The 27,449-nt window shown below is 41.2% G+C and overlaps 3 protein-coding genes across 6 annotated transcripts; all 3 read right to left on the reverse strand.

The window, feature by feature from the left end:
* Window positions 1-352: 352 nt before the first annotated feature.
* LOC311501668 (homeobox protein Hox-A10-like) lies at window positions 353-27,253 on the reverse strand. Of its 3 annotated transcripts, XR_014699518.1 has the most exons (4): window positions 26,267-27,253; window positions 12,461-12,678; window positions 6,125-6,220; window positions 353-470 (listed from the first exon to the last, which is right to left on the reverse strand). XR_014699518.1 is itself a non-coding variant. In XM_084563631.1 (2 exons), exons 1-2 carry the CDS (start codon window positions 27,132-27,134, stop codon window positions 24,939-24,941), a joined length of 1,143 nt encoding a protein of 380 aa, XP_084419757.1. In that variant the 5' UTR covers window positions 27,135-27,253; the 3' UTR covers window positions 21,658-24,938. The 3 variants fall into 3 exon arrangements, 1 of the variants encoding a protein (XP_084419757.1); XR_014699519.1 differs by lacking the exon at window positions 6,125-6,220 and having other exon boundaries at window positions 385-470; XM_084563631.1 differs by lacking the exons at window positions 353-470; window positions 6,125-6,220; window positions 12,461-12,678 and adding an exon at window positions 21,658-25,213.
* Window positions 7,530-9,161, reverse strand: hoxa5a (homeobox A5a). The gene is made up of 2 exons (XM_084562803.1): window positions 8,552-9,161; window positions 7,530-7,900 (listed from the first exon to the last, which is right to left on the reverse strand). The coding sequence occupies exons 1-2, from the start codon at window positions 9,132-9,134 to the stop codon at window positions 7,650-7,652; spliced, it is 834 nt and encodes a 277-aa protein (XP_084418929.1). The 5' UTR covers window positions 9,135-9,161; the 3' UTR covers window positions 7,530-7,649.
* Window positions 13,373-21,574, reverse strand: hoxa9a (homeobox A9a). 2 transcript variants are annotated; one of them, XM_084562667.1, is made up of 2 exons: window positions 20,071-21,574; window positions 13,373-14,631 (listed from the first exon to the last, which is right to left on the reverse strand). In XM_084562667.1, exons 1-2 carry the CDS (start codon window positions 20,621-20,623, stop codon window positions 14,318-14,320), a joined length of 867 nt encoding a protein of 288 aa, XP_084418793.1. In that variant the 5' UTR covers window positions 20,624-21,574; the 3' UTR covers window positions 13,373-14,317. The 2 variants fall into 2 exon arrangements, with proteins under 2 accessions (XP_084418793.1, XP_084418794.1); XM_084562668.1 differs by lacking the exon at window positions 13,373-14,631 and adding an exon at window positions 18,663-19,731.
* Window positions 27,254-27,449: the final 196 nt, after the last annotated feature.

Consider the following 27,449-nt stretch of genomic DNA (forward strand, 5'->3'; position numbering starts at 1 on the left):
GAAGCCTCCAGCACTACAATACTGGGATAAGAAAACTCGGAGTTGGGCACCACTTTTACGTAGCAAGCAAGAACCAGACAGCATGGTGGTGGTGGTAGTAATAATAATAATAATAATAATAATAATAATAGCAATAATAGCAATAATAATAATAATATAACTATTCTATGAGGCTCTCATATATTTAAATAAATACAAACAATATAATCTTTATATATATATATATATATATATATATATATATATATATATATATATATATATATATATATATATATATATATATATATATATCTACATGCTTATAAGGCAGACGATATAAAAGTCTCTGACCGTGCTCCTCGCCATCAGCCTTTACGTCCAGGTCCTGTTTCCTCTCCATGTCCGAGGTTGCACACTGTATCTGTGTCCCTTCAAGATGCAGCAGCTCCTCACAAAGCTAATCCACACTGTCCACGTCAACAAGGCCTCTGCATGAAGAAACAATAGGCCAAACTTCGGAAATATTGAAAGCTTTCTTTTCTCTCCCTTTTTCCTTTTTTCTTTTTTCCTGTCACCCCTATTCTATTCGCTCCCCTAAACAGAGATAACTCCTGCCTGACCCCACAGTGACACCGTTTCCATTTTGTTTCTGATTAATCTTGCCCATTGACAGTCTTTGTTAAACAACAAGGCGTGCCCTTTTTTTCCCAAAGAGGCGACATTTTCATATCTGTTAGACGCAGTGACCTGGGGTTCACCCCGGACTTGGACTTCAGTTGTTCAACTCTGGGGAGATGGGGGGAGCAGTTAGCGCGGGTCAGCACCCAGGAGGGTCCCCAAAGGATTTTAAAAAATGTGCAAAAGACCTAAAACTATTTAAGACGCTCACACGTCGAAGTAGCTGCTATGAGACAAAGTGTACATCTGTGGGAAATGAGGACCTTAATGCTGCAACGATCTACTGCAGTTGACCTGATATAATAATGAATTTGATTTGATTTGATTTTTCAGAGTGCTTTTTTCCATCACTGAAATGGTTGGTGCTGGCGACTGAAAACTCTCCGTTTTTCCTCTTCAGAAATCTGCCACAGTTTTCATGTTAGAGCACAGTTGCTGCAGGCAGAGCTGCTACATTGTGTATCTCACAGGCTTTCCTGCACCTAACTCATTGTAAATGGCAGCTGATGTACTCTGCGCCAAAGATCCGCTGTTTCTCTGTGACCAAGAGACCACCTGAGAGGCAATATGTCAGCATAATGTCAGCGGGTAAGACGACTTCGCATGATATCTAAATTTACAGTCTGCTGCCATTCTAGTACATATAGGTCCTGTATAAATATGGGCCAGGTCATCTCGGCTATTATCCACTTACTGTAAGTTACCCTTGCGTGAATAACGGCTCCTGGTCATTCTACTTGTTGCTATGGATTATACGTCGATGCTCAGCTGTGAATAACTTTATTTGAACCTATTATTAGGAAGGCCCAAGAATCCAATTCTGTGCAGCAACAGAAGAGACTTTAGATAACAGTGCTGGTAATATCCCTGTTATCTAGTGCAGGCCTGCAAGATGATGCAGTTTGAATGCAATGTAGCACCTGGAAATGTCAATGCAAGCCATGACAAAATATAATAACACGGGCTTATAATCATTCCTTTGAACAGTTGATCAAAGGTCTGTATTTGGTAACAATGTTGAGATCACACTAAGTGATTTTCCACCAATTTTAGGACCCATTCTCTTACTGATGCGAACAGGATTTATGTTAGATCAAAATAAGCTAACGGCCAGAGCAGGGTGTTAGCTTTCAGAGCATATACTGTGAAGTGAAGGTCTATTTAACCAATATATATCATGCTGACAGTTTACTGTAAATTTAGATTATCAGAGAAGTGCTGCGACGATGGTGACAGATTGCAGATGTGCTCTCACAAGGTCTCCTGTCTATAAGGATCCCTGAATGACGGCGGAGCGAAAAAAAGAAAAGAAAATCTTTCTGCACTCAAAATGTGCCACTCATCCGGACTAAAAAACACATTTCATGCTTCCATGGAAATGTTTTGATTAAGACAAGCACTGGTAATAAAATATTTTTTCTTTCACAGTGTGTAATGTGTGATTTTCTTGTACTCCATTTGGTTAATACAGAAAAAAAAAACTCAAAGAAAACTTAATTAGTTTAAAAGAAGAACAGCAGCGGTCACTAGCTTTTGTCCACAGCTGTTCATTTTGATTAGATTCATAGTTTAGAGATCTCCAAGCCTTAAAGTTGGTTAAAGGGTGGGGAAAAAAGCGGTTACATCCTTTAGAAGGCGCATGGGCATACTGCCTTTTCTTGTGCGTAAAGGGCGAACAGTAGTTGACAGTAATGAGAAAAAATTGAGGATCTGAGGCAACACCTATACAAACTAATATTCACATAACCCAAAAAGAATCTGTGCGTATCGACTGCTCCAGAAATCTGTTTAAACAAGTCAGTAAAAGCAACATTGGCAAGACAGTGCAATCCAGAGCGAGGCTACGCAACAAGACGCGCAAGAATATTTCAAAATGTAAAAAGAACTGAAGTCACTGAAAAATCGTTAATGTTAAGTATGTTAAGATTTCAACATGTATGATAACACACTTCATGCAGTGTGAACAAATGAGTTCATTGACGACCCCTAACTTTTCAATGGGGGCTAATAAAACAAACTTATGTTTAAACAAATAATACAACTTCAGTTTATTTTTTATTATTTTTGGACATTTTAAAGCGTCCATTGTTTACACAGTCCAGAAATGTAGACTACATGTGGTGTGTGCTCTGCAATCACTAAAAAACAAATTAGAATATGTACAAATATGTAGAGTTTGCACGGAGACGTTAACCTCGATTTTCGACATTTTCCAAATCGTGCTTATTTTATTTTATATATATATATATATATATATATATATATATATATATATATATATATATATATATATATATATATATATATTTATTATAAATTTATGTTAAGACTGCCATATAAAGTTTCTAGAATCGAAAATGACATTTTGTTCTGATTTGATTTTAATTGCCCTTTGTCGAGAAAAGCAGTTTTATAATTCCGTTTTTATGTTACTTAAAAAAAAAAAAAAAAAAAAAAAAAACGTGTTTTAATCTTGTGTGTTGCGTTTGCAACTGAATGTAAGACGCTTTACGATTAGTTAAAATAGCGATTAAGCTATTTTTTTTTTTAAATCAAAATTTTGACTAAATGAGTTTCGTCTTTGTTTAGTTGGTCCGTCTAATCCCATTTTTTCCGTTGTGCTTTTACCAAACGTTTGGTGTTATAACTTGCTATAATAATATATATAGAAAAGGTTTAAATAAATATGTCATGTGAAAAATAAAACACAGATGGAATATATTGGCGCAAAACATTAAAAAAAGAAAGAAAAAGGTTTCTTTACGAGTCCCAAAAACATCTGTGCCATTTCTGTTTTCATAAAAGGATTCTATTCAGCTGATCAGGAAGAGAGGAGCTAAATGTTTTTTAAGGGATCCGGGGGCTCATTTTGGGGGCTGTGGGCCTTCCCATTACCCTGTGACCGGGTCGAGAATATCAATCCTCAAAATGCAAATTTTGCCCTGGTCCCTAAACATATCAAATGCAATTTATTCAAAGGAAATTCACCAATCAACCGCCCTAATAAAACGCCAGCCACTCAATCTTGTTGCTGGGGACGGGTGGGGGGTCCCCTCCCCCGGTCCCAAACGCGAGGTCACTGCGCTTCCAGGGTTCACCTGGAGTGCACCGTGCAACATATGTAATGCAAAGCTATTCTGTCTTTTGTGTGGAGAGTCAAGATCGCTATTATAAGGCTGGCATCAAGCTCCGAGTGAACAGATGACGGAGACTTGTTCAGCGCGTAAACTTTTGACCCCAATTTTTCCTCTTCTTCTGCAGCTATCTCCATCTCATCAGTCAGTGAGATATCTGCCCCCCACCCTCGAAACGAAAAGCTGATTTTAACAATGTGTACATCTCTTGCCCTCACAAAGATCGTTTTCACAAATTTCATAAAGGATGCCAGCACAAGATCTAAAATGCAATTGTGGCTTTGTGACAGAACGACAGAATGACGAGATAAGTCCAACAGGCTCACACTCAAGACTAATAGGGCTGTAAAATATGCAAATAATTCATTAGCGTTTGAGCAAACAAAACTGCCAAAGTATTTGTTGAAGGCAGCACATCCAAGTTTTACCCTCTCTCTTTCTCTTCACATTGTGTTTTCCTCCAGTGCAGGATATTACCACAGGCTCTTCGTCCTTTGGTAACTTCATTTATGCGCATTATGCTTATGGGCAACGCCAAGCAAACGTGCCATTAACGCGAAGGCGTGTGTGTGCGCGCACAACCGTGGGTGTGTGAGTGGTTTTCCTCTCTCTATACAGCAGGGTGACAGTGAACTTGGCCTAAAGCGAGCTCTGCTGGTGGCTCTGAGAGGATGCAGATTTATCTTGGTGCTGTGGCTGACCTCCAGATGAACCTACAGCTCCCCTCTCTCTCTGCCTGGCAGTACGCCGCACATGGGGGCCTGTCGAAATTTATCCTTTTGAAATATTATCGAGGGGTTTAATTTCCAAATAACCGCACTCTCAGTCTGTCCTGTTTTATTTTCGAGTGAGTCCAAAATCAAACAGGAAAGAGTGTTAAACTGTGTTTTTGTTAAGTTGGTTTAAGCAATGAATCTGAGAGTGAATACGGTTACAATGACCCAGATGTCGCGTTAATTAATGCAAAAAGAACATTTTTGGTGTTCTCTAAGAAATGATAAAGAAGAAAAAATATAGCCTATACATGAAAAAATCCGCTTCATCCTTCCAGAATACATTCTTAAATGTGCCCGTTTTAAATTCCACCCCAGCGTTCGTGGAAACATATTTAAGAAGTTATAAAAAAAGTTATAAAAAAGTAAATAAATAAATAAAAAAGTCAGATGGCGACCAATGTGTGTTTTTACACCGCAGGGTTCAAAAATAACCTGTAAGAATTTTAAAGTGTATGACGAAAGGCTCAGCACCAAAAAGAAAATATAGTTAGTTAAGTTATTGCGGCTGGCGGACTGTGTGACCTTTGCAAATTCGCCCAAGCAACAATTTTAAGAAAGTTCAGCTGTTATTTGCAAAGTGTTTGGCTATCAAAACTGACATAAAGCTCAAAAGGTAATGTCATTTTTAGACATTTTCGGAGCAGATTCGGATGTGTGACTAGGAACGGATCACGCACTGACTGAAAGAAAAAAAACATTTGAAAAAAAAAGGGTTTCAGTTCGTCCTAAAAAATAATAAACAATATTCATTTTTGTTCCTCCCGTTCTATGTTAATGTATTCTGAATTCAGTGTCCACTGGTGACCGTTGCGCCCCTTCTCTGATCGGACAAGAGGTCACCACAAAGCGAGAGTGACTTTTGAGAGGTCATTTGAACTTTTCAACCCTAAACACAAAACGACTAGGTTGACACAAAACGGAATTCCTTTTAAACGTCTCCCTGCTGCTGTTTCTTCCCATGTTGTGTTTACTTGACACTGTTTACAGCCTGCCCTAAAATCCATACGCGGTGCCAACATGTGGAGCTCAGGCAGCGCTCAGCCGAGCTGCAACTTTTTTTTTTTTTTTCCAGGGATAGACCCACAACTTCCAAAAGTCATCAGCACATAGAGAATCCAATCAAACGAGGCGAGCTGTAAATCTGTAGGCCTGCGTGAGCGCTTAACTTTATCAAGGAAATCTACACACTCCACGCGCCCCTTGGAAACTTTCTGGCTCACGGTCTGTGAATTCTCCAATGTAATAAAACGACAACAGCTAGAAGTTTGTGGGGGTGGAAATGGACACAGAGATAATTATCCAACATGTAAAAATGGATTATGACTTACACCACAGATGGAGGGAAACAAGTTACACGGGGAAGGAAGCAATTAAATAGCCATGAGCCGGACCCAACCCTGCGCAACATCTGCCGAGACCAGTATTCAGCACTCCACAACTGACAAATTAGTGTAATGGACTAATAGGGACGGATAGAGGGAGCGAATACAATAATAACGCTGTTTAACACAGGCTGACTGTTCTCAGGCTACCGGCTAGTCTGGAGAAACTTACCCAGAGACGCGGTCCTCATCCTGGAGAGCGTCCGGTCCATACTGACGCAGACTGAGCAACAGAGATGGTCTGTACCGGTCAAGTAACACTTACAGCCTGCAAAGAGAGAGTCAGACGAAGCCTCGCCGTCAGTGCGATTATATGTTATGTGCAATATACTGTCAACTCCCCAAAACCATAAAACTTACTTTAATGGCCACCACGTGACCGTTTATGGCCAGTGAGCCTATCTGGCCGCTCTCCGGATGATTTTTACGATCTAATTCATAGACAAAACCCCCATTCATTTAGCGCCCAAATGTCAGAGAGCCAGAATCGGCCTTAATAAAGTTTACAGCTTGAAAAGTCGAGCTAATTCTGCAGGAATAGCTCAGGAGTCTCTGCGCAAGGGGACGGCCGGCCCCTGAAGCTTGTTAGTGGCCAAGGACCCCCCAAAAAAGCTTCCAGCGCCAGAGCAAGGTGAGTAAAACTAGACGCTTTCGAGCAAGGGGACCTGTTGAATTCAAAGAGATCTAAGCTGAGTAAAGTTAGCCAATTTTGAATAGTCTATACAAGTGACTTCAAGATTTCCTCGTTGCTTTTACGCAGTAGCCCAGACACACAAAAAACGAATTAATCTTAAATGTTTTATAAAAACTTACACTCACTGTATTGTTGCCGTTCCAGTAGAAAGTTTATTATCACGGCCATCATCCTCATCATCATCATTATTATAGCATATTTTGACTTCCAGTCTTTGAAAAACATTTACAAAAAGCTTATCACGATGGAGTTATACACATAGGCAATGGGATTTACTGTGGGACCCTCCACATAAAAACAGCGAAAGAAAAACGGAGACGAAACACGTTTTTACTAAGATGTTGCGCCCAGGTGAGCAACGCAAACAGCAGCTCCTGCAAAAACAAAGATACAAGGCACGGCTACTGTACACACAAAGGGTGAGTCCGCACCTCTGTCCATACATGTGTTCACAACGCATACAATAGTCACACAAAGCTTATACGTACTCTGCTGGCTCTACTTCTGGAAGCAAGTTATCTGACACGTTGGTACAATACATCAAACAAATAAATACATACATATACAGTACATACATAGAAAACGAAGGCTAAACACAAATGTAGCTCAACCTCGACCCTCTATTTATTAATGCTGTTATTGTTGAGTGCATCACACAGAATTTACTGGATTTATTTGCGGTATATGCAGGGTTGCATTTCAAGCTTTGACGTCTTTATTTTTTATTTTTCTTCGTCTGAACAAGGAATAATTTAAACAAACATTTATTTCCATGTGTATCTTTTTCCTCTAAATCTAGACATAACTGTACATAATGCTTTTTTTTTTACTCACATAAGCATAACAACGGTGAGAATAAAAAGAAAATTATAGAATATAATAGGGTTGTCCCCTGTCCCGCCAACAACCAAGTCTCTGCGCTTCTTTTGGAATAGGAGGAAAAGTTGATATGACAATCTTTTATTTTTTGTAGTGCTCGGTATGAGGAGGAAAGGTGTGAATATCAAGGCCTGTAGACTCCCCCGCCTGCAGCCGCCATACTCATGCTTTTCAGCTTGTTGTCTTTCTTCCATTTCATCCGGCGGTTCTGAAACCAGATTTTGATCTGTCTCTCTGAGAGGCAGAGGGCATGGGCTATCTCGATCCTCCGCCTGCGGGTCAAGTACCGGTTGAAATGGAACTCCTTCTCCAGCTCCAGGGTCTGGTACCGAGTGTATGCGGTTCTGGCTCTCTTTCCCTCTGGTCCAGACAAATCTAGGACAGAAAGCAGGGGAAACAAATCAGGCACAGCAGTTGTAAAGAAAGAAACAAATAGTGCACCAAACTTTTTGAGCACATTTCCGGGATATTTGGATATTAGACGTCTATGCAAATTAGAAAGAGAAGGTTTAAGGCTGACACGAGACTTAGCTTTAGATGGTGCCCAAATAAACACATATCATTAAAAACAACAATAATTAAAGTAAAGTGAACTATTTTATCCAATTCCAGCTAGATATAAGGTAATATTATATTTAAATCATTTAAAATATTTCCCATTCTCAACAAAAACACAGTATAATAAGCTTAAAACACATATACTGAATAAAAATCGAATGTATTTTAATCTTTTATGCTATGTTGCTGAATTATGCCGTACCTGGTCAACGCTGATAGTTCTGCTAACCAGAAAGATACCAAACAGGTGAGAGACGCATACAGCACCAACTGCACACTTTGGACTTTTACTTGTGCTTTAGAAATCACTGCAAAAGGCTATAGCGAAAACTGGTTTACTCTGCTGGTAGTTATAAAACTAGTTAAATAGCTTAACATGCTAGACACCTATTTTATCAAACAATAACAGCACCGGGTCTCTTTACAAGGTACAAACTCAATACAAGATCATTAAACAAAGCAGTTTACCATGACTTATGTGTAGTTTTCTCATCCACGGGTATATCTGAGGCTGTGCTGAGTCGGTGACATTTTGAGGAGTTGGTGGTGCGCTTCCCGCAGGCTTCTCGTCCTCGAGGGGGGAAGCTTTGGAAACACAGTCCCGGGTGAGCAGCAGCGTGCCTCCGTTGGAGCTCGAGCACGGGGTCGTTATTGAGTTTTTCACGGCTCTGTGTTGGGGCTGTGTCTCGGTGACCGGAGACGAGCTGGCCACCGAGGAGCACGGTAGAGGTTCAGGTGGAGGCGACAGAGACGAGTTCCCGGTGCTGTTCGCGGACTGGTTGTACCTGACAGGCTCCACCGAGGGTGTTGTCGCCGCTGAGTGACTCGGAGAGTAACCCGGTGTCCGCTCGTTGCCCACAAAGTGTCCGGTACTGCTCCGCTCGACTGTTAGGTCCATCCCGTTGTAGCCATACCCATACCTGCTGGAATGCATGGCTGTTGAGTCTCTGTATTGCTCGTTTGCCGTACTATGGTCTCCATAATTATGTAACTGGAAGTCCGCGCCATTGGGATAGCGACCGCAGAATGAGTTCACAAAATAGGAGCTCATTTGTTGACAGTTTCCTCGTTGTAGATATTGTTGTTGTTTGTTATTATTTTAGGAGGTAAAATAGCATAAACCTGTGTTCTTGATTTGTGGCTCTTATGGTTTAGCGCGTCCTATAGCACCCTTGCACAATTTATGATGAATTATGGAAATGAGTGGGACATGGACTTGATTCTCTCTTACGTAGGCACCCAAATATGGGGTACGGCGAAGAATCACGTGCTTTTGTTGACCAGTCGTAAATCCTGCTTGGTGACCTCCAGAGGTAAACTCGTGCACGCAGGAAATACTGGGTGGGATGTGGAGGGTGCGCGCCTCCATGCGCTCGTGGCTAGGGCAAACTCGGAGCCGTGGTTTAGCTGTTTTGAATTGTCGTGGTGCGCCATCCTCTGGCGCAACCGTCGCACTGCCTGTCTGCGGTGCTTTCTGAGGCGTGGGCTCCACACGGGGTCATTCAGAGGTTAACGACCATTGCGGCAAAAACCAACGGGCTCCTAAACAATACAACAAGTGACACGCTGAGAATGCAATCTTTGCGATGATAGTGTACAGAAATAATTCGATCGGAATCTGTTATGCATGTTGCGATGGGCGATGAGTGGAAATAGTGTGCGCAGTTAATAAAATAAAAACCCATTGGAAACGGGGACGTGTTTTTTTTTCCACACTTTTTCTTAGAATCATAAAATAACTGAACGACCTCGTGTGAAAAAAAGGCTAATGAATAAACATCTGAAGGAAAGATAAAAGCCAAACATCGCTTTATCGAATAATGCTACGCAGACTGCCATTCAAGGCCCCTTTTTTTACCACTTTGCAAAATAATAACTATAAATATAGGCTTTATATGAACTCGCAAATATCGTTTATAAGCAGGTTAAAATTTAAAGACGCAAGAACAACAATCATTTAGATGATTGTAAGCTTTTTTTTTGCGCACAAGCCGGCGTTATTTCGGTCTTCTTTAACGGCGACTGCTCTGTCATTTTGACTTTTAAACCGTCTGTCTAACAACGTCGCACTTCTAGTAGTCTAGTTTGTTTGTATGTTATTAGTATATGATGTGTAATAACATTTTATTTCTGTGTATAAGAAACGCAGCAGCGCTGGGTTTTATTGTTAGTCAGTGTCAGATTGAAATTTGAAGAAATCAGAAAGAAAAGAAAATATAAGTTATTGAAAAATGATATATTGGAAGCAATGCCTGGTTTAAAATGAAGCCGATGTTCTTTAGAAATGCCCGAAAAAAGTACAGTATTTAATCAACACTCACACACAGTAAAGTACATATGTACATTTTCTGTACTTTTCCATATTTGTATTTACTTAGACGTTGCGTCCCTGTGAATGCATACCCATTCTGTTCGACTTGTAAAATAATAATTAAAAACAACATTATTTTCGACTACAGTTGGAGTCTCAAAACAGAAAATATGTTGTTGAGCAAAGAAGCAACAAAGTATGTCGAAAGTATTTGTCCTAAAATCGTTGCTGCATTCAAAATTCTCGGCACAGTTTCGCATATTATCATAGCCGGACCAAGGCGCCTTTTCAAAAGTGCTAATCAGTTATCGGTTATTATCCAAGTCATGAGAGAGATCAGAAGGATGGACGAAAAACAGGAGATCAGAGCAAAGTCTCACACAGACGTGACGCCTAAATAAAGGCATGCTGCTGCGTTCGGGGCTCTCCGTTTGGTTTTCTCCTTGTGGAATTTTTATGGCACCTTTGTCCTCTGGTTTCCTCCACATGCCATTTCCCCAGAGCAGCCCGTTTACCCAGCACAAGCCCGTTCCTGTGTTACTGACAGGAACACTGACATAGAATATTTATTCTGTCCTAGGTATGTGTGCCCTTTGCGGTAACATACACCCAGAAGGCACGGTGTTAGGAAGGGTGAACACCGGGCCCGCACACCCTCAGTGGGCCCGAAGTAATAAGAGGAGACCAACGCGGAGTGTGTGTTGGCCAAACAGTCATGCTCTAGCAGCTGATTTATGGTTGGCCAATGGCGACAAAGTTCCCACGAAAATTATTTCACAGAGTTGAGACAGGGACACACCCAGGAACTGAGTAAGGACCAAAAGAAAGGAAAGAAGTGGCTGCACATTGGTGTCAGACGTGTCGGGCCGGAACGGGGGGGCTGAGGGGCTTAGATGGCCAATGGTGCAGAGAAAAGGGAGGGCAGTGCACTCTGCAGGCACACTCATACACTAGCACCCTTTAGCCTTGGATTGCACAAATTAAATCTCGTAATAATCATATAGTTGCTAGCCTCGTGGAGAAGTCATCCAGGTCACGGTGCATTTAAAATTAAAGCTAAAACAAATGCAAGTGGACGTATTTGAGTGCAGTTACTTTTGTTTTTCATTTGTTTTTACTGGACTACAATATAAATCTTAGCCGGTTTAATATTTTCCAAATAAAACTAAAACCAGAAAAGGAATGTAAAAGTATAATTTCTATGCACATATAAAATCACTGAATGCGCTAAATGGAAAATCCTCATTGGTTAATTGATGCATTTAGCTGCACATTCACTTTTGTACAATTGATATAATGCAAATGAAATCCCTTCATACTTTGCATTTAAGATGTTTGCAGGGCTATAACTAAATCACCTCAATGACACGGTGCTGTCCATCAGCTTTGCTTTGTGTTCAGCAACACCACGAGAAACATCGATGTTCAAACAATTTGTGTTTTTAAATTTCACCGACAGGGAGATCCCTTCGTCTAATATAAAGGTCATCCAGCGGTTACATTGAATATATTCGGATCACTGATCCTTTTTATCGACTGAATGCACAGAGAGTCGAGGCCTGCATACACTTATATTAAGGAGATAACGTTAAAGAAAATTGTGTGAACACAAAGAGGTCAACATGTCCAGCCTGCAGACAGACATTTGCAGCAAAACAGGCAAAGCTGCAGCCACAATACCCCCAGTACCTCCACAGGAGGGCGTCAAAGAGCGCATACTTTGGCCGCCATCCACCCAATGAATTTTGCAGGAGAAAGACCATCCCAATTTAAATCCAACAACAAACAAAGTCTAGACGGCATGCAAAAACGCGACGATCGCCACGAAAAGAAAGCCAGCGTGCAGAAAAGAATACCTTGTCCCACCCAGACTGATCAGAATTACCATGAACCAATTCTAATGATACAATAGGCCTACAATAAAACAGTGATTATACTGTTACATCACAATATTTCAACCTCGGAATATTTAAACAGTAAACAAATACGACAGTAGGTCTGAAATGCTTATCTAATCAGTTAAAAACAAATACGTGGAATAGACTGACAAGCTTCAGCTGTCTTACCTTGTGAAGGCTTCTGCATGTAAATAGAGAAGGTAAGGGGAGGGAGTGTGCAGGTGCAGGCGGGTAGTGACGGAGAAAAGTCTCCAGCTGAGTCCCCGGACGGAAACAGGGGCTCCCTGGAGGTCAGTGACGCACCGGGGATCCGTCCACTCATCTTGCCAAAAGATGTCAGGACACCACAACAATCCAGTTTAAATGAAAGCTCCGGCGCGTCGAGCCTGACCAAGAACAAAAACTCCATAAAGGTTGAGACGTGAGCGGCACAAAAACGTAGAGGGTCACTGGTGAAAACAGCCGCGTGGAAGCTCGAGACAGTTAAATGAAAGGCTGCTCTATTCCGCTATTGGAAATTATATATATAAAAAAAGTTCATGTTCACGGCTCCCTGCCACGTGACGTGCTGCGGCCAATAGGAGGCCCGGCCGCGTCGTAAAGTTGTATTGCTATGTTGTAAATTTTCATAAACAACAGCGGATTTATGACCCCAGTGCTGGAGGGAGAGATGGAGAGAAGGGGAGGGGAGGGGGAGAGAGAGAGAGAGAGAGAGAGAGAAAGAGAGAGGGAGGCAGAGAAGGAAGGGGGCAGGTCACCGTCAGGCGCCATCTTACCGAGTGAAGAGGGAATGCAGAGTTCAACAGTAATTTAGCTTCATCTGCAGCCTGTCCCATCTCGCATCCTCATAGCTCACATTCCCCAACTTCAGTGTTTACTTAACCCTCATAATGGACTGTAACATGTTTCATTACATGCAACCTTATATTGAACTGCACTTACTGGTGACTGGAAGATATTATTACTCAACCTAGGGTGATCAGGCTAAGACTGATGGTCGTGGTTACATAGTATTAAGTGAGCAAATATTGAATGAAAACAAATAGACAAGTACAGCTATTTTATTAAATGATTATATGTACATTTACAGATTGAGGCCATTCCCAGTGATACGGGATTGTTTTATATTTAGGCTCTCTGTTCACATTATACTTTGATTTATGACAGTATTTGCACATTGTGGATTATAATAACTAATTTTAACACTGTTAAAAGTTAGCGAAACCTAAAGCTCTCTAAATAACAGCGCATGCATTTATTAGCCCCTTGGTATTCACAAATAGGACACAATTTTAATATCTTTAGCTTGAAACTCTATGCCAACATTTTACAGTAAGTACACAGTTACGTCTTCAAAACATTTAAACTAGTCTATTTCTGTTTACAGTACAATAAGCAGGTTGACTTTCTGGGATTCTGAGGTAGGTTTCATCAGTTCTCAACTAAATATTTATTTCCGTCAGTACAGGGATGCAGAAAATCTTAATACTTACCGATAAATTGAGTATTTAAATTCAAAGGCATGGATAAATGATCCAAATCACCGTTGTTCAACAGTTTAACTTAAAAAATAAAATAAAACAAAATAAATAAAAATAATTTGCTTAGAATTAGCCGATTGGAAATAAGGCACATATGTGCAAAAACGTTTTATGGTTGTTCCCTTGTGTGGAGGAAATACAATTACTGCAATAGGTGGATTATTTGGATTTCAAATTTCAAATTATGTTACATTTCCTACGTCGGTGCTTGAAAGTAAATAGAGGTAAATATTAGGTAGTTTTTCGTTTGAGGAATGTTGACTCAGTAGTATAACCAATGCAAATAATAAAAATAAACAGGCTACTTTAGATAGGTAGTTTATGTTTCCCTTTTCATACTGAGCATTTAATGCATTTCGCTTTAAATGTGAAATGCAGATTTGTAATCCCCTTTTAAATGTTGATGTGTGCGGGAAAACATATTCGTTACATCCCAAACTTAACAATGCGTTTCTTTGATTTAATTCTCTGCCCGTGTCTTTCGTTACTTTACAGCCGTTTCTGACTCTACGCCGGCGCTTCGGATGTCTCCAGATTCGGTTTTCACGGCCTCAGACACGGCCTGATTATCATCGTTCTTTTCCCCTGGGTTCGACACAGACTCGTCCTTGTGATCTTTCTTCCATTTCATTCTGCGGTTCTGAAACCAGATTTTGATCTGTCTCTCTGAGAGGCAGAGAGAATGGGCTATCTCAATCCTCCGCCTGCGGGTCAGGTACCGGTTGAAGTGGAACTCCTTCTCCAGCTCCAGGGTCTGGTACCGGGAGTAAGTCTGCCTCCCACGCTTTCGATGTGGATCTGTGGAAGATAAGATGCGCAACATTATGCACCTTGTAAACTTCAAAATGAATTTGTTTGTGAATGAAATATGGCACTGTACAAACAATTATCTAAATTGTTGCTGAAACAGCTACTGGCAATAAAACCTGCAACAGGAAACACTGGGTGCCAATGGTTTATTTGTAATTGTCAATTAATTGTGCTTCATACTTTTACATTACCCCATGCCCACACACATTCCCTCACAGGACACACTTTTATTATTTATTTATTTTTTTAACTTCTCTGCTCCAATTTAAAGTAGTCCTGCTGGGGTGTTTGGCTCATACCTCCTTTGATACTCTGCATGTTTTTTCAATTAAAAGCCAGCTACGCGCAGCACACCGAAGGAGCTATAAGTAATTAGATTACAGCACCAAACACTATCCTTCAAAACTGTAAGAAAATTCCAATGATTCATCGTATTCCACCTCAATCTGACTTCTTTATATAACCAGTAATTGTGGCGCATATTGATCCAAGTTTCAGAAAATAACAGAGCCTCTGCAGTGCAGATCCAATTAGAAAAGGAGCTGCAGAGTGCAAGAGAACTGATTTACACAACAGGCCGGTCTTTTTTTTTTTTTTTACAACCACAAAGGGGAGAAGAGGCTGTAAGAGTAATAGGAGTGCAGAGAAAACCCCCAGCGGCAAGGTCTCTGCGTACTGAACACACAGAAGCGCTGGCCAAATGAATTTATGGCTGCAGAACTCATTAGTTGCGCAATAAAAGTTTTACGATTCTTTCCAATGCAACACCAATGGCTTCACGAAATTAATTGAATCACTAACGGCCAATGTTAGTATCACAATGTTTTGTAAAAGCATTGACCCAAGGGCTTTGAAATAGCGCATACCTGATGCTCGCATCCAGGGGTACATCCGGTATTGTTTGTCCGGCGGCGAGGTGAGGGGTCCCGGCCCCGGATGACAGCAGCTGTCGCTGAACAGGCGGCTCTGGTCAAACGGACTGCAATGCAGTGTGTGCGCGTCTTGCCCCTGGCCATAGCCCGAGGTAAACGCGGGGTGGCTCTGATACATTAAATTACTGACGCCATAAACTCCAGAGAGAGGCGGCGCAAACGCGATGGCCGCAGCAGTCCGTGTCGAGCCATGGTCGTCTCCACTGGGTCCAATACCGCAAGAAGCTCGCTCCACATTTGGGAAAAGAGAACTACCCGCCGCAGATTTGCTAAGAAGACCATCCACATAATAAGAACTCATATTTTTTTCTCTCTGATTTGTTGGCCCAGAATCCTCAGTGTCGTTTTTACGAGGTAGTGTGATATATGACAGCAATACACCCTAGATTTACACCAAACCCCATTTTAACTCTGGACCAAAGAACTCACCCATGTGACTCCGGCCTGGTCGCTCTCGTCCAATCAGCGTCGACGTCGATTTCATTATGGCACAGGACTGCAAAGCGGATTAACACTTCGCACACATAAACACATACACACATATAAACACAAACGACAAAAATTCACACAATCCCAGCGATCCAGAGATAATTTACGGAATTTCAGGTTTTATGTTGCTTTTCTTACCAACTCTTCAGAGTTAAAAAGCTTTTTTCTTTTCTCATTTGTTTGTTTTATTTCGTGGAGCGGAATATTTAACCTTGTTAATAATTATAATCTACAATGACTCATTGTACACTACAATATAGTAATAAGTTGTAATAAAAATAATTACAACAAAAAAAAGATTCAAATTGATTTGTTTAAAGGCCTCTGAATATTATAATGTTGAATATGATGTGCATTGCCTTTAAAAGGGACGTTTAAGTACAATAATAACAATATTAACAATAATAATAAATGAGCAACACATTTGTATAAAGCCTAGTTTTGTAAAAAGCAAATGTGAGAATTACGTTGGAAAAATATTTCTATTGTTATTATGTTGTTAGTATTACTGTTATTATGTAAATAATTATAATAATGTTTGTTATTGTTATAATAATATAGTTATTACATTGTTACACACGTACGCATCAATGAATTTAAATTAGTGTATTGTGTTTAAACTTCAATAAAAAATTGCCAGGAGGGAAAATATCATCTATAGAGGACATTTAAATCAACAAATGAAATGCTCAGATTTCCTAATGGTGTGAATACTGCTATTAAACAAAAGTGATTTAGTTCAAAATTATGTGCCTCATAACACAAGAAAATATCAAAAATTGCCATCTTGTCAATTTGAGGCAATAAAATCAGTAATCAGATTAAGCATCATCATTGTGCAGGCCGTTTCATTCTTCCCCGCAGAGCCGACAGCTGAGGAAGCTGTTCCTGCACTGAGACTGTAAAAAGGTGTGAAATTATTTTCCTGGACTCTTAAAATGTTACAACACTTCCCAGTGCAGGTTCATTAGGGGAGGCTGTTAAAAGTAGTGGTTAGATGTTGTGGAACAGTGTCGCCACCCTCTGGTGGCGTGTAGGGATTGCAGGGTGGAGAGCCTGCACTGCGCAGGCGCTTTTATTTTCTGCGGCAATCCGGAGTATATATAAAATCAAATAAAAATAAAAAAATAGGGGAATAAAAAGAAATGACGTACAAATGTAACACTGTGTTTCTTTAGTGGTCTTTTTGCGTAGAGCTCTGGCGTCATAACAGGCTTGTCCAGATGCATTTTGCTACACGCTGAAGGCCCACTACTGTGTGTTTGAAACTAGCTTCTGGCTTTATTGCCCCTTATCCTTTAGGAAAGGCCCAGCAAAGGAGCAGAGGGCGGAAGGTTCCCAGGTAGAAACAAAGGATCTCTCCAAATGACCATGAGTCCAACGCGTCCCCGTCGGGGAGAATCCAATAAAGCTGATCATTTCCGCTCGGCCTTTTGTCCAGGTCCCAGTCACACAGAAAGAGAAGAAAAAACAAATGGGTGCCATTCTGGAAACGGCCTAATTGTGTCTGGACGGCCATAAAACCATTACAACTGGAATGCCAGACAGTATAGCAGACCAGGCGTTTTATTGCACTGTCTCTGGCCGAGTCTTTGAAGTTTGGGTCCATCTGCGTCCACCTAACGCGTCACAACAGCGCTCTAGTTGGACTAAAGTCCGTTTTACCCTCTAACTACAGACATCTATCCATTTCTGTGCAGTCCTTAATGGGAGCTTAATTACCCTTTGTAATTGTCTTGTCTTTGATCGATTAGGAGACTTTGCAGCTTTTAAGGCTGGTTCACATCCGTTTTGCTGCTTCTTACATTTTCAATTTGAACGCCAAATATTTTCTCCAACATGCAGAGACTTGAACTAGTTTTACACTGAAGAGGCTATAGAAGATCTATACAACGTCTCAAATAAGTATTTGATAGACTATTTGAGGCCACAATGTTTGTGTACAAGATCATAAATTCCTCTTGCTGTTATATTCTGTGTTAACGTATTAATAAAGTCCATGTTTGTGTAGTGAATTGGTCGAACCCTGCGTCAAGATGGCTCTAACGGCGGAGGGTTAAGCTGAACGGCCTTGTCACATCCGAGCTGAACAGCAACACATCGGCTGCATTATTTTGGGCTTCAGCTGTCGGAGCCCTCGATGTCTTTTTTTTTGTTTTGTGTCCTCTCGCCTCGCAGCGCTTTGCACCCCATAAAAGGTTATAGCAGTAATTGTCTTTTATGGCTGTATACAGCTAACAACATCCTCTGCCAAGACGCAGCTCTGTCCCCAATCCAGACACACACACACAAACAAACATTCACCTATAGGTGTGTATTTTCATTTGTGAGTGTGCGTCTGCAAATTGATTGCAAAATGAAAAATATTTATTTTAAAACTTGTTAATTTGCTTTTTCTGCTCGGGTATGCAAATGCCGTTTTTTATATTCTGTCAGTATTTTCCTGTGAGTGGTGTATGTGTATGTGTGTGTGTGTGTGTGTGTGTGTGTGTGTGTTGTATTTCTGCGGTGCAAATTAGCACCAGTAAAGGTGAAGCAAGTGAATTAGGATACAATAAAATAACAGATGTCGACGTGAGGCCAAATAATAAGAATGTAAGGTGCATTTATACTCGCAGATATAATTTGTTTTATTTAATAAATAAAGTACAAATTACATTTGTGAACCAAAAGTCAGACGGTCAGCAGACCGCGAGGTATTCAATACGTAGCCTACAGTGTCTTAATTTTCTCTCACTAATAAACATTATGCTCTTTGAAAACGTTATTCCCTGAAATTCAGTCAGACTAGTTCAGTAATGCAAGCAAATCTAGAATCCGCCATTGGAAATATGGGTTATTGCAGGTAGTTGAAAGACATATAGGTAGTCAATCATGTCATGTAATATAGCTTCTATAAGATGTTGTTGTAACTTCCTAATAATTTTCAAGAGGATTATGCGCCTTTTTTTCCAAAATGCGACCAGCCTGTTTGTCTACGGTTCTAGTGTTAGATTCAAACTCATGGTCATCAGCCACAGTTCTAAGAGAGAAACAACAATAAAATTAATACATTGTACAAACTATACGCTCAGGTGACTCCGAGATAGACAACAAATATAGCTACAAACCGGAACACACACAGCTAGAAACATCCATACACAAACGAGCACAGGGACCAGGCCAACTAATGCACTTTAACGAGGTATTAATTCAAATAAACATGAGAAAAGAACAAATAAAAAAACGAGTGGGCACTGTTAAAATTGTGCAATTTAAAAGGTAGTCAAACTAAAGCCCAACATGCTTTTTTACAAGACAAATAATCCTAAAGCTGTTATATAGAACAATAAGACAACGTAGTTTAAAAACAAGGTCCAGCAGAGTTAAGAGCTTTTGCACACAAAGCTCACTATCAGCCTAAATACTGCTTTTCTACGGTTCAGTCACTCGTCTTTCGGTGCGCCTTCTTTGTTAAACTTCTTCATCTTCATCCTGCGGTTCTGGAACCAGATTTTAACCTGTCTCTCTGTGAGGTTTAGCAGCCTCGCCACCTCGTACCTACGGTCCCTGGTCAGGTAGGTGTTAAAGAGGAACTCTTTCTCCAGCTCCAGGATCTGATGCTTGGTGTACGGGCAGCGTTTTTTTCTTGTGGCACTCGCGTGGAGCCAGTTGGACACTGGGTTATCTGAAAAGAGTGGGGTGCGACACTGGTGTGAGGTCCCGGTTCTGACTGACCAAATGTAAAAACATATCACTCAGAATCTGTCTCAGAAAAAAAAAAGAAAAAATAATCTATCCGAACTATGTAAGTGGATACACACGTCTATTGTTCTATCTCTCTGCTCACTTTCACTATAAAACCTGCAAAATGTTATCTGACCCTACAGCAATATGAGCTGAGACATAAACAGCCCCCATAAGGAAATGGCACGTTCACAGCAGCATCTGTTAGGACGCGCACCCCAATCCTCACAGCTTTATGTGGTATAATAGTGTTTACATAAAGGACTCTGCAGCGACTTACTTGGATCCAGGGAAGGTTTCTCATCGCCATCTGCGCTCGTGTCCCCTGCCTGGACGGATAGTTCGTCCTTTTCGACCGGTGATACTGTCGCCACCGTGCCGTTGGCGTAATCGGAGAGCAGCAGCGCCGTATGGGATCCGGGCAGCGCGCCGTCAGCTCGCGTCCCCAATCCCTCCGGTTTGATTCCGTAGTGATGGGTCGTAGGTAATCCGGTCATGGGCAGCGAACCGGACATGGGTTCCAAAAGCCAAGACTGGTAGCGGCCATCTGTGTCTGCACCCACAGGGCCTTGGGGGTGGCCGTAGTGATGGTGATATACAGAGGAGACGGTGCCTGGGAACTGAGCCGGGACGTGGCTCCATGACGGCCCGAATACCGAGGGTTTGGCCGGGAAAGTGCAAGTCCCAAGCTCACCGTGATCGCTGATTGAAGCGGGCTGTCTGGCGTGCTGGAGCCCAGGACCGGAGGGGTACCTCGGCACGGAGAGCTCCTCGCTCTCGGGCAGAATGAGGGAATCGACGTAGTAACTAGTCAGTGTTCCGGATGTCGACATGGCAGAAAAATTATACTTTCACATGTACGCAGTCATACAACAGATACATGCAAAAGTAAAACGCGCGCACACACACCACACACACATACACACGCAGTAAACCCAGCCTCACAAAATAACAATGTGGAGAAATCAAGTAGCAACTTGGCCCCACAGAGAACTACAGTGGGAAACTAATGGGGAGACAGGCTGCCATGCCATTGGGCAGCGGACACACGTGATCATAAGGCTGAACAATAAAGGATAAATCAATCCCTGTGGTCATTAAATACTCACCCGCTCTGCTATAACTACCTCGAGTTTTAAAAAATTATCAACATATAAGAAAGATGTGCTATCTGTGAGATGAAAAATGTGAATGAATGAAAAAAAAAAAACTTTTATAGTATTACAGCCACTTGCTGCTGTTACAATACCCCCTTGGTTATCCAAAACGTTACAATATGTATTTGGAAGCCTTATTTTACGAGATACTTTATAGGACACGTAAGCACCCTACCATTGCTTCTCACCAAAACACATTTTAAACACCACCGGATTACAAAAACCTTGCAGCTCAAGGATTTAAACAAGAACTGCATCAAACATTACAACTGCGCAAATTGCACATTTTCATATTCTGTTCTTTTTTTCTGTGGATTTCTTCCAGTGTCCGCATATTTACATTTTTAGAGCTTAAAATATTAAATATACTGTAGAGCCTAAAGAATACACCACCAACGCAGGCTATGCACGTCATGTCTAATATCAAGCTGAAATAGTTTTCAGTTTAGACAAGATGGTGGTACGCGTGAGTGTGTTGACTTAAAAAGAACGCAAAACCTTTAAGGAAAATATTTGCAGTATAAATCCTTCCCGACTGAGACAAGGATATTCATGCCCCTGTATTTGTTGTGGCCATTTATTTGTCTAATAATTCACATTACGAGATATCGTTTTACAAGAAACACAATAATGCAGGACTATGCTTAATTTCTTTTAATGAAAAATATAGTTTTTTGTAAATATAAGAAAGGATGAGAAAGGAAATAAATAAACGTGAGATTTTGTCAGTGTAATTCAAAATATTTTATTTTCAAAATTTCAACCGGATTGACAAAACGAAAAAAGGGAGAAGCTTTTCGAGTATTGTTAGATGCTTTGACATTTTTTTATTTTTATTTAATTTTTTTTACCATTGATATAATAAAAACACTATAAATTTTAACGCTACATATCAAATAAAATGAACTGCATATAGTGTGTGTCATATAAATGTATATGTGAGTTACAAATTATAAAACTAAAAAAAAAAAAAAAAATGTAACGCAAAAAATCTGTTTTGATCCACTGAATTCAACCGCTTAATTTGGATAAAATCTAGTAAATAACTGAATAATGACGGATTTGGCATTGCTTAACTTTCCCGTTTACACCGCCGTTATCACTTGTATTGGCCTATATGTTGGTATCCTCACTGCCATTAACAAATGAACTAACGCCAGCTTGCAGCCAGGGTTCGGCTTCGGTGTAACGTTACACTCAAATAGAGCTAAAAATAAGCGTAATGTGGTGTTTGCGGTTTCCTCCTTTTAAAATTAAACGGTGCGGGGAGTGGCTAACACCAGGAGACAACAGCACATTTAAATTGTACTGCAATTGGAAGTGGTTTAGATTACAAACTGTGATAAATAAATGACATAAACACGCAAAGAGACACAAATAAATAAATCCGCTAATTCGGAGTAACATCAAATATATGCAAAAGATACAGATACATATGTGTTATTACATTCAATGGAAAATGTAAGAAATATAGCATAAATACATTTAGCAGAAAATATAGTGTAGAGGATACTTCAGGCAAAAGAATTTAAACTGAATATTTACTATTTAGACTGTGTGCAGACTACAGGGAAAGCAGAACTTAAACTCTAAGGTCGACTAAAAGGGGGTGGCTGTGTGCATATAAACGTGCATTAGGCTATATCAGATAAGCCCATCGTTGCAGGTTTCAAAGCAGCAGCCTTGAGTTTTCACATACATTTCATTTATTGCCAGCAAATAAACCGAGAGCTTGGCCAACACCCCCACAAGGCCACAGGCAATTCAATACGCAGGAATTTCACTGATGTTACTACTGCATTTAAAAGAGGAGCACGAAAAGAAGCACAAGGTGTCCACGGTGTGCATACAAGTCGCAGGGAATCACCTAACTGGTGCTTGCACATTATTTGGTCAACAGACATCAAACAAGCCGAGGGGGGAAAGGAGCGGCTGTGCGCCTATTTGTGCACTAAAACTTAGAATAGACAAACACCTTCAGAGCAGGAAAAGACGCCACTATGCCAATGGCTCTCAGGCTGTAAACCTAAATCAGGGTGTTTTTTCACCCAGTTTACCGCAGGGGCTATTCACTTCTTTTCTGCCTCTGCAGATAACAGCCTGTCTGGCGGATCTAAATATCGCCATAAAGCCCTTCCCCTCCTTTTGTCTGAGCCACTATTGCGCAGCGGAAGCATCCGGTCTCATTGCCCACGGAGGTCGCTGTTGCCCCATTCACCTTCCCCTTCCCCTCCACTGCAGTGGTCGTAACCGAGGCCTTGTCTGGCGTGTCTGCGTCACTACTACACACGGAAAACACTCACGGCTTTACACTTAATCCCCAAGTCCACGACGCATACTGCAGCCCCGCTTTGATCACGTTGATATTCAGCACACATGCCCCTTCGGTCTTATTTTACCAACAAAAAAAGCAAGCAGATGAATCTAAAGAAAACACCTCAGGACACAGATTACGAATATACACAACAGTGAGCCATCCTCCCCGAATTCTACGCTACACAGGTTTGTAACGTGCTCCAAAACACCACTACACAATTTAAAACAAATCTCATAATCTTTATGTCCCAGATATGCTTTCCTTTCGGTTTCGATGTATGGAACTGGGGCAATTAAGACAGTTTCATGTTGCAGAGTTTGAAATGGACCCCAACAACATGAAACTACCTAAACCACTCGACAGTCGATCCGGGCCTCAAGTGAAACACAATCAGCCAATTCATAATGCACCGTGGTCGTCGCTTCCGTCATCATGTGTCCCCAAAATCGTCTGTATTGAGAAAGTACAACTGTATTGTACATACTATAAAGAAGTCGCTGCAACAAGGCGCAAAATGGACAAATTCTCTGAGATGGAGGGACTTACCCGATCCTCGAAACGTTAATCCCAGTATTTCCAGACTAAATCAGAAAATAATCTTATCCTCAGTGTTTCTGTACAGTTCAGATTTCTAGCTGTGAGCCGGGCCTCCTCTCCGTGCGAAAGGCTCTCTCACGACTGAAGCTGCTCTTAGAGGAGAGGGAGAAACCTCATATACCAGCCAGTCATAAAACTCTACAATAGCCGGCTGGCCATGCAGCTCGGCTTATAGCCTAATATCTTAATTATTTCCGATGGCCGGTACATTTCCTCTTAGAAGCACTTTTTTCTCGACTGCTACACAAAAACTAAGCGACTCTCCAGTGAAGGAGATTATTTAGAACTTTTTTTTTCCTGTGCAAACTAAAAAAATATATAACCAGGATACAAAATACAAGCAGTTACTCCTCATTGCGAGCTGATAATTTATTAAGCATTACACAAATCACAATGTCATATTTACAAAGAAATATACAATGAAAATATTCCTCCTTCACTTTGCACACTGCTTTAAACGTCCTCAGCGTGAATAAAGAGGTAATTTATACATTTAGCTCACACACAGATTAAACCTATATAAGGGTAGACTACATCTAAGGTGATGGGGTTTATTATTTTCCCCATTGTGATATAAGGGCGCTAAATTTCAGAGTGTTTTAAATTTGCTAAAAAGGTAGAAAACGTTATACCATGCAATTCCAATTAAAATAATATAGAGTCATGTTTGTCTAAATTTAGGTCAAATGTTTTCTCCTGCGGGGAGGCAAAAGTGGACAAATTTCAGAGCAAAGGGTGTGTTTGTTTTTTTGTTTGTTTGTTTTTTTAAACTGTACTGACGACACTATCCAGTCATACGAGAGAGGTGACAGCAACGGACCAACGATACAAAATCACAACATCAGGAAATATTCAAATAGAACCAATAACAGTCTGTTATTTTCATTTTCTTTTCTCAGTAGCTCACAGAGGACGATGCACTGACATTACGCGTGTCTGGAAATTAAAGGAACTTGCACCCCACAGTGAAATGAGTCATTGTGTGGACAAAGTGGTGAGGGAAGGTTGGGGGTGTATTAGGGCGGGTGTCACTGATTTCACCTATTTCCCTCCGTTTCAGCGTGATCAACTCGTTCATCACGAAAATCCGTAGTTAGAGGTGAGCTCCCGGATCCTGTTCTCCCGCGTCATTTTCTTCAGTTTCATCCTGCGGTTCTGGAACCAGATTTTAACCTGTCTGTCCGTCAGGTGGACGCTTTTACTGATCTCTAGGCGGCGCTCTCGGGTCAGGTACATGTTGAAGAGGAACTCCTTCTCCAGCTCCAGTGTCTGGTGCTTGGTGTATGGACAGCGTTTCTTTCTGCCGCTTTTTGCTGTCAGCCAGTTGGCCGTATTCTCACTTTTTGAGTCTCCTAAAGAAAATGGCAGATAAACGGTTTTACGCACTGCAACGTGAGGAACTGTATTGTGTGTGAGATAGAGAATAAAAAAAAGAGAGATCATCTTGGAGTGTTGCATTACGCACATACTAGCAGTCCCCACCGCGGCAAGCATTATACCAACTTTTATTCCGTTTTAATTTATAACATGTTAAAATGTAGCCTAGGTCTAAGCAGATATATTTACTGATGTGCGTGCCAACTTCTCCTATAGGCATGTGGCGTGGTGTATAAGCAAAGTATGAATATATAGATTTACCATAGGCCTATTGTAGTAATAAACACTTGTAATAATACAAATGTCTTTGTTGGACATTTGCTGTACATTAAATATTTTAATACATGCATATGAGGACAGAAGTGTTATGAACCGCGTATTATATGTTTGTTTACTATTTTACAGGCTAAATAGTGACTTACACTGTGTGTGAATGTCTGCACGCGTGTGTGTCATGCGTAAACTATAGTTTATTTTTAGACTCACCAGGCCTGTATTATTACACTGCATATAGCATTTCTACCAATAGTACAGTGAAACAAACTTTTTTTTAGCATCAGAGGTGGCGTAAAATTATGGGAACATTATTGCACAAAATAGACCTACACTACAACATGTGGATCCATGCACTATTTACGCAGCAGCAAAATGATACATTGGCAAAGGCTATAGGTATTTGTTATGAATTATACATATTTAAAATTAAGTCCTCAATGTTATAGCACATGATAGACTATAAATAAATACACCAAATCAAGGGCTAGTTGTTTTCAGATTTTACGCTTTATACTTCTGGGCGTATTCATGCATGAATACACATTTTAATGCGGTCCGACCATAAAAACTTAGTACAGTTAGAGAAGGAAATGATATGTAAATACCATGTTTACATACAGTATCTGTGTCTTGAGTTGTCACTGCAGCCTAACCAGTAAAACAAAACTTGACAGGTGTCATTAAAAAGTGTCACACTACCTGCATGCTAACAAAACAACAGTGCAAGACCACACCTAAGATGAACTGATTACCTTTATTTGTCTTCGCCGGCCTGTTCTTGTCATTCTCTTCTGTTTCTTCAGTTGAGGAGGCTTCTCCATCCGAAGAGTCCCGTGTCTCCTCGGTCCCCGATGCAGCGTGAGGCTGCAGGTCTGCGTTTCTCGAAGACACGGGTTCCTCGGTGTTCCGAGGTGTCCCTTCTTGTGCCGTGGCTGGAGCAGAAGTCGAGGTTGGTGGCGTATGGAAGCGAGCGGGAGCAGTGGGGTGTAGGCCAAAATGAGAATGGGAAGGGTTCGGCTGGGGGCCGTTGGTGTTGTAAAGTTTATGAGAATGTGCGTGCGTCTGAGACAAGCGGAAGTAGCCCGGCACAGGCACTGAGCCCCCGCCGCCACCATCGGTAACTGTACAAGAACTCGACCCTAGGCCGGCTGCAGTTAACCTTGAATATGTAAGATCTTCGGCGGTGGAGGCTTTTGGGCATTTCGGCTGCTCGTACAGGCAATAGGTGCTCTCTTCCTTAATATTCTGCGGGAACGAGCAGGGCGCGACCTGGGGACCCACCGGGTGCTCTTGGTCCATTCGACATGACCTCTGTGCGTCCATCCACATTTCCATGCTGGACATGTACGCTCCTGAGGCAGAAACCATGTTTTGGGGACCCACTTCGGGCCGCTTACCCACACCTGGGAAGTATCCATAGTTGTGTAGTCCGTAAGGCACTTCTGTAGCGGTGCTGTGAGGCACGCACACCGCGCTCCCAGTGTAGTGACCTCCACCACTCTCGGCGCGGCCACTGATCAGAGAATCCACTAAAAACGCATTTCCTGACGGGCTGTCCGAACATGACATTATTGTGGTGTATTTTGGCGAAGGGAGAAGATAGCCCTTTCTGGCTGACATTTCTTGTACAAAACATGCTGGATATGATTAGAGGCACCCCCCTCTCTGCCGAGCGAATGGTAAAACCAATGGAAATGCCGGAATAAGGGCAGACCCTCCCACTCTGAGGCTACGTAGCACCCGGAACGATATCCATCATGGCAGAGAAAGAAGACAGCACAGCAATCAGTGTGTTCCTTTACCTCGTCTTAATGCACCACCTTGTAGAAGGGGTGAGGTCCAACAGGATTCAAAGTTTTAAAATGTATAATTATATTTTTAAAGGACGCAGGTCATGACTGCATGGTGTAAACACATTTCTAAAACATTTACCCC

This window comes from Chelon labrosus, assembly GCF_963514085.1.
Source record: "Chelon labrosus genome assembly, chromosome: 16".
Lineage (NCBI taxonomy): Eukaryota > Metazoa > Chordata > Actinopteri > Mugiliformes > Mugilidae > Chelon > Chelon labrosus.